Source organism: Nicotiana tomentosiformis, chromosome 3 (assembly GCF_000390325.3).
Source record: "Nicotiana tomentosiformis chromosome 3, ASM39032v3, whole genome shotgun sequence".
Classification (NCBI taxonomy): Eukaryota; Viridiplantae; Streptophyta; class Magnoliopsida; order Solanales; family Solanaceae; genus Nicotiana; species Nicotiana tomentosiformis.
The window spans coordinates 31,069,135-31,076,986 of NC_090814.1; the positions used below are offsets into that span (position 1 = coordinate 31,069,135).

Sequence of the window (7,852 nt, forward strand, 5' to 3'; positions counted from 1 at the left end):
TCACAAGGCCCAAACATCAATTTGCTCTTCGTGAACGCAGCCCAAAGGTCCGCGATCGCGATTCGCACCCGTGAAGTCAAAAACCAGCAATTGAAAAAGGCTTAGAAATGGTCTGAAACCACCCTGAAACTCACCCGAACCTCTCGGGACCCCGTCAGAACATACCAAAAAGTCTCAAAACATAACACAGACCTACTCGATGCCTCAAATCACACATAATAACATCAAAACGATAAATCATACCTCAATTCAACCTTAATGAACTATTTCAAATTCTCAAATTTATGTCGAACGCGCCTAAACAACTCAGAATCACCTCAAATTTTGCACACAAGCTCCAAATGACATAACTAACATATTCCAACTTCCGGAGCAAAACTTCGAGCCCGGTATCATCAAAGTCAACTCTCTGTCAAACTTATGAACTTTTCAAACCTTCAAATTGCCAACATTCGTCAACATGGCCAAAACCTTCTAAGAACATCTGAATGCAAATCCGGGTATACACACACGTCCAAAATCACCATCTAGACCTAACGGAACCATCAAAACTTCAATCGAGGTCAAATACACAAAAATTAAACTTGGTCAGCTCTTCCAACCTAAAGCTTCCAAAATGAGAGTCATTCTTCCAAGTCAATCCCGAACCACTCAAAGACCAAAACCGAACATACACGCAAGTCATAATATATCGTGTGAAGCTACTCAAGAGCTCGAACTACCAAATGGGATGCAAATGCTCCAAACGACCGATCGGATCGTTACATTTCCTTTCTTGCTTGCCCTTATGCCATACTGATTTTCCTCTACTCTCCATGTCAAGCTATCTTACTTGAGATCTTGGAAATAAGCTGCCGCCACCTTGATTTTCTTCTTTTCCATTTGAGTGTTTCCCTACATATTTAGCAAATTAAATAGTATTTCACTTTGACATTTAACTTGTCATCTTTAAAATATCAAGACATAAACCTAACAAGATGAACGAAAAGCCGTCAACGGCCGGCGAGGGGCTTTCGTTTTTTAACCAAAATTTCCCTTTTTCTTTTTGTTAAAATGGTTTTTTTAATTAACTTAAGTCAGAAGCGATGTGGCTTTTTCTCATTGGTTAAATCTTGCCATGCCAACGTGTGTGATATATAGGGACTACATAATTTTAACCGATAAGTCTTTTGTATTTGATAGGCATGCATCAGTTGAGGTACCTAAATGAAAAAGTTGTTAACTTTAAGGAACCATCTATGTATTCGGCCTATAATTATCATGGTTCATTGTCCAAAATCTCTAGAAATGTATTGACAAAATCTAAAACATGATACAGATGAATTCGGAACAGGCATTCCAGTTTATTGTGTATTGTTTTCCTGTCATATGTCTTAAAAAGGAAATAAATATGTTACATTTTCCAGTCAGATGCTCTATTTTAGGAAGAGCCTTTCATTGCCAACAATGCAGCTCCATAGGCAGCTTCAGTCTGATCTGCTCTGCACACAGGCAAACCGAGTACTCTCTCTCGTATCTTGATCCATTTTTCATTCTTTGAGCCTCCTCCAGAAGTGATCACTTCTTCGACGGGAGTGGCCCCTAGATCTTTCAGCAACTTATACCCCTTTGCCTAAATGTCAAAACATCAGTACCTATTTCATAGTGTGAAATAGAAACAGGTACGGGCCACCAAACTTACCTCAATGCAAGCAATTGATTCAAGAATACCATGTAAATATTCAACATCATTTTTTGGACGTGGATGTAGCCTGCAAGTAAAATGGTTAGTGAGCAACGGATTGTGTGTAGACGTGCTTTACAGATTGTCTTAACATTGCTTTCTAACACGCCTAAATGGTTAAATAAATCCTTTCTAGTTTGTAATATTTGCATAAAACTGCAAGTTTATAGCTGCAACTTTTAATGACTACAGAAGTCTCAATAGATATCATTGTCATTCCTATTACTGAAGTCATCAAGTAAATGAACTTTAGGCAACATTCTTATGCACTCATGACCCACCATCAAATGGTTGAGAGAGTCAGATTTACTTTTCTGCGTAGATAACAGAACACTGCAGAACAGCCATGATACCATCGAATCATCTAATTCCAGTTATATTGAGTACCATTCTTTAAAAGCTAATGTGAAGTTCAAAACCTATTAGCAACTTATTTCCATCTCTAAACTCAACTAAGTGTGTGTTTCACAGCATTTATTTAGTAATGAAAAAGAGAGCTTTGAAGTTTATACTGATTATTGCTATTTTCACAAAACATTAAACTAAATGGCCAGTCATTAACATTTCTCACATCAGCAACCTTATCTGGATGTGGATCCAGTATCAGGTGAAGAATTACCACGGTTGATCTTAGCTCGGCTTCATCTATAAAAAAAACATCAATAGCTTGGAATGCCTGGATGCTATGGGGTTGTGGAAAATCAGGATTCTATTTCAAGACTTCCAAGTTTATTGGATCGTTCGCACAGCCAACTCCTTAGTGGATCAAGTACTCTAAATATGACACTTCAAAAAGCACGAAAGTTAAGGCAGTCAGAGTGTAACTTCATAATTACCACCAACTTACCAAGTCGGATTTTAATTCAGTTTCAACAATGGCATTATCACTTTTTAGCTAGAAGAATAAACATAGTTAACTACCTTGGCTCCATATTTGGATCAGCCACAGGGAATCTTTCACCAACTGCTTGAAGGGGATAGTAATCAAGAGGAGAAGCTTCACGGGGATTTATCTGCTCGCTTAGTTTTGCCAACTGCTCATCTGTGAACAATTGCCTAAGAACTGCTCCCCCTGTATTAGAAGCACCTCCAACCAGCCATTTATCATCAAGACGGTGGCTATATACTCCAAATCGAGCATCTTCTACCCTTATAGTGCTAAGTAGTTTTATGGCAAGTGTTGAACCCAAAGATGTTACCTGAGCACAAGCACAAGAATGTGATTAACTAGACTAAATTAACTTATTAGAATGGAGAACAGAGCTAATTAATTACTCTTACTTGTCAAAAAAAACTGTTAGCATAATAAATATAGTACACAATGAAGTGATAAAGATTCCTTATACATATAGTCAGAAGAGTTTACGAGTAACCCACACCAAAAGAATACTTGGTCGACTGGATGATAAAACTATTATATATATCAACTATGCTAGTTTTATCCGACTATATCTGAAGTGCACAAAGTATCTGCTAGAACTAGCAGCAGCACCTTTCTCATTATATATATTAAACCAACAGAAATAAGCATGCAAAACATACAGCTTTCCCGGGTTGAGTAGCGCGTGCCGCTAGAAATGCTGCTATACTGTCTGTGGTTCCGGTACAGATAACACAATCCTTTGGATAACCTGATAAAATGAAGGATTACATCAATAGCAGTCCCTGATCCCCAAAGCCACCATGTTTGTGGAGCTTCAAAATATAAGTTACCCAATTCAAAGAAATAAGGGAAGAAAGTATTAGCAAAGTTCTTTTCTCTCCATTTTGTCTTTTAAACTAGAAAGACGATCCAATCCTACAGCAACTCAAAGAACTTAATAACATAGAATGAAATATTTCCAAAATTAATAAAAGAAACTCCACAGAGTATGAATTAGCAAATATGTGGTACAACTTCAGAAACAAAACAAAAGGCACTGTAACTCAATAATAATCCGAGTTCACATGATATGCAGCTTCCCTGATTATCATATGCAAAGTGAGACAAAGTCCGCTCCCACGTAAAGAAGATCAATTGATCTTCACATTTCCTCTACCCTCACTTGCCTATATATGTTTATTTCTTGCAACCCAAATAAAAAATAACGGACCAAATATTGTACAAGTCAAATGCAAATACAATTTCGTCCACACTGCACTAATAGTTGTTTACTGAGAATGATAGCACAGCCAAAAACTCGAAGTAAAAAACAAGAAGCATTTCAGTCAATGATAATGTAACTAGCTTTAATCTACTGCTGAACGGGAAGTTGAAGGAAATTAAACATACCAAATTGAGTTCTTATGTCCTCCTTTATACACCCAATTTTAGTACCAGGAGCTTGAACAGAAGGTAAAAGATGAGAATATGGCTGTGATAGAAGCCAAGATGGATAGGAATCCGTTTCAGGATCATACCCAATCTGTAATATACAAGTGGAAGCTGAGGTACATTGGTAAACACATGGAAATTAAACAGGCATCATAAGCAGATCTCTTTTTGTGTTTATAACAGTTACCTTCAAAGCATTATTATAGTCGGACACCCCCAGCTTGCCATGAAGTAGCCACAGTAACCAATCTGCTTGATGTAATAATACGGCAGATTCCTTGCTCGAATCATAAGAGTTCCACCACGAGACAAGCTTGCAAAGAGTAGAAGATCCAGAGCAGACCGTGTGTTTTGCAGGAGCAATAGACTTCACCAAGGGCAAAGCATCAGGACAGCTGTCATTGTATAGGAACGGTCTAGACAATGGCCTTCCGCTCGTGCTGTAGGAAAATCATATACTGTATATTAGTCAGGCTAGAAATGGTAGTTAGATGAAGACAAGGAAAGTAGAAAATGTTCCAAGTACCGACCTGTCCATGATGATAGTTGTTGCAGAGGTCCCGTCAATTGCAATGGACGCAACAACTGGGCGAAGACTGGTTGGGACATCATCAAGGAGTAAAAAGAGTGTGTCTTTCCATGATTGTATCCAATCCATTTTTTCCTCCTTCTTTCTAGTAAATAAAACAAGTTTTGGAACATCAGGCATGTTTCAGCTCAAAACAATCATTTACTACTCCTACTATATGTTTTACGCTAAATTTGCGCACATGTCCATAAACTGACTACCGTGTATTGTGAAAATCCTAGATCGTCTCAATTCTTGTGAATAATTAAGCTTACCATATAGAGGGGGTACTCTCTCTTCCCTTCAGCATGAATGCTCCCTTCATTGTCAATAAGAGCATACCGAGCTCCAGATGTTCCAAAATCCATACCAAGATAAAGCTTCTTTCCACTTTCAAAATCATCAGCTTTATATTTTGCAGAAATGAACCTTCTTCGTTTGCCAAAAACATCAGACTCCATCATTCTTGAACTTAATTTTCTCCAACTGTTAAAATGCACAAGGAACAATGATGTATTGAAAATGGTAGTTGCCATTCTTTGACTTTGAGCAGTGTTAACGTTATCTCTTAGCAGATAACATAGGAGGAAGGAAGATGATTTTCTGCCAACGATTGTTTGAGCTGAATACGACGGTTGACGACAAATGAACGACGTCGTCCAAAGGAAGATGCCGCCAAATTTTCGATTGGGTATAAAGGCCCTTTTTCATGTGTGGTTTACAAATTGGTCTTTATCATCGTGGTGAAATGAATGATGGCAGGCTTCTGCTCGATAAAGTTAGCGGTATTATCACTTTTAGCCCGTGCCAGAAATTATTTATATTTAAAAATCAAAAAAGTATATAAAATTTATATAATTTTTGTATATAACATACATAATGTATATATATACAAATAATATACAAATTTTATATATTTTTTCGGTTATTATTTTTACAGTGGCTATTTAATGTCATTTTTCTGATAAAACTCTCTTGCATTATCATTGAGGTGAAATGAGGAATCTTACGGAAATGCCCCGAATAAATTATAACTTACCAATCTCTAGCCACTAATTATATATTTATCAGAACTAGCTAATCACATACAAAAATTGAAAAACCAAATAAATAAAGATTCTTTCTCTCCAAGATTCACACACAAAATCTCCTTCTATATTTATATGTGCGGTCAGCAACATTAGATGCAAGTCGGGAAGAAAATTTTATGGGTAAGGTAGCAAACAAGCTGATGAAATGCAAATACATATATATATTGGAGGTGATTTGGTATCAAAATTTGCAGTTAAAATCGAGTTCAAAAAATATTCTGCAACACATATATCAAATATGTATCACACATGTGTCTCACACACAAATATGCATGGATATACATGTGATACACAAGTGATACAAATATGATACATATGTGATACACAAATAATACACACTGTGATACACATATCATCTTATTTTCTATTTCAAATTTTCAGTTTAAACTACCTCAAAGCTCTACCAAATCATCCCAAAATTGAGATTTAAACTCCTTATGATTTATCCAATCTATTCCAACAACACCCCCTCAAAAGAAAGCAAATATTTGATATCTTTTGGCTACAAATAGCTAATTGGCTAATATTGATAATATTTTATGAATTGACTGATTTTTGTACTAACTTACTTATGGGCTGACATAACTGGTAATTTCCCAAATTAAATCATAAATAACGGGGGAAGTGCATATATACCCAAGAAAAAAAGGTGCACATATGCTCGATTTAATGTCACCATTGAAATCATACCCGTAATTAAAAAAAATTGCAAGTTTACCAAATTCAATATAACTTCAAACATAGAGGTCTGAAGTTGTAAACATATAATCTGAAGTTGAGAGACTGAACTTCAGGCACTTATGGCTGAACTTTTTTCTTTTTGCCGAAAAAAGTACAGATATACCCGATTTTGAGGGTACCATTAAAGTCATACCCGTATTGTACAAAATATTATAAAATTACGCACTCTAAAATACACTTTTGAATCGAATATGATCACTTTAGAATTTATATTTAAAGTTACAAATTTAGGATTTCAGAATCTGATCTGTAGTTCTTCTATATCTCATCAATGAAACTTCAGTATCAGATTTGAAGTTCTTCTATCTTTTCAATGCAACTTCAAAATCGGAATCTAAAGTCTATCTATTCAATGCAAATTTAGAATTGGATCTGAAGTTCTTCTATCTCTTCAATGCAATTTCAAAATTGAATCTGAAGTTCTTCTATCTCTCAAGAGGTTCATTCCATAGGTTTCAACGAAGTCAGCATCAAGCAAGCTTTCTCTAGGTTCGATAATAGTGGCTTTCGATTTCTCCACTACAGTTTACAAGTACCAACTCAATGTTTGAATATCAGTTTTAAGAAGAAGAAGAAGAAGAAGAAGAAGAAGAAGAAGAAGAAGAAGAAGAAGAAGAAGAAACAACAGCAACAACATCAGAGAAGCAGCAGCAGTGAAGAAGTAGCAAAGAAACAATAACAGCGAAGAAGAAGCAGCAAGTAACATCCAAAAAAAGTATCAGAGAAGAAAGTGGTATCCATTTTTACCTAAATATTGGGTGCCAGTTAATCTTTTTTTTTTTTAAAAGTATATGTTAAATGGGGCACCTAATAGGGCTCCTCGTAAAAATTTTATATTTTCTTCTGAAGTTTCAACTTTCACAAGTGGAACTCTAGGATTATTTTTCGATTATAAAATTAAAAAAAATGCCCAATTGGTGCTATTTATGTTGATAGCCGCCCAACTCAGTTGGAGATGTATTTTGTCAAAATATTAAACTTAACCAGTTGATGCATCTCAATCTATCTATCAATAAGGTTAGATCAAGTGTTACATCATGGATGACTTACCTTCTAGCAAAATTTGAAGCACTTTAAAATTTCGATATTTTGCAAATTCGTTCGTTGGCAAATGGCAAATCCAAAACACAGGGAGACTAGCATGGATAATCATTCTTGAGAGAGAGGTCTTCCAACATTAACAACATAGACTTGTTAAAGTTCTCGGGGGATCTCTGAAAAGCAAGAGAAAGGAGCAATGAAAGAAACATCAAAAATTGAATTAACTGAACAAGAAGCTGACCAACTCCAACGAAGCACAGAAAAACCCAAGGATCGAAACCTATGGAAACCAATAATCAGCCATGCAAAAATACCACTACTAAGGTTATTTATCGAGACACTCTATCACTAACCTCATCCTCCCCCCCCCCCCC

General features: G+C 36.0%; 1 protein-coding gene across 2 annotated transcripts; it reads right to left on the reverse strand.

Moving 5' to 3' along the window:
- Positions 1-1,268: 1,268 nt before the first annotated feature.
- LOC104110774 (D-ribulose kinase) lies at positions 1,269-5,247 on the reverse strand. Of its 2 annotated transcripts, none has more exons than XM_009620321.4 (8): positions 4,881-5,247; positions 4,568-4,707; positions 4,225-4,477; positions 3,996-4,128; positions 3,266-3,354; positions 2,645-2,922; positions 1,682-1,751; positions 1,269-1,612 (listed from the first exon to the last, which is right to left on the reverse strand). In XM_009620321.4, the coding sequence occupies exons 1-8, from the start codon at positions 5,139-5,141 to the stop codon at positions 1,421-1,423; spliced, it is 1,416 nt and encodes a 471-aa protein (XP_009618616.1). In that variant the 5' UTR covers positions 5,142-5,247; the 3' UTR covers positions 1,269-1,420. The 2 variants fall into 2 exon arrangements, with proteins under 2 accessions (XP_009618616.1, XP_009618617.1); XM_009620322.4 differs by having other exon boundaries at positions 4,568-4,711; positions 4,881-5,199.
- Between the last annotated feature and the right edge of the window lie 2,605 nt (positions 5,248-7,852).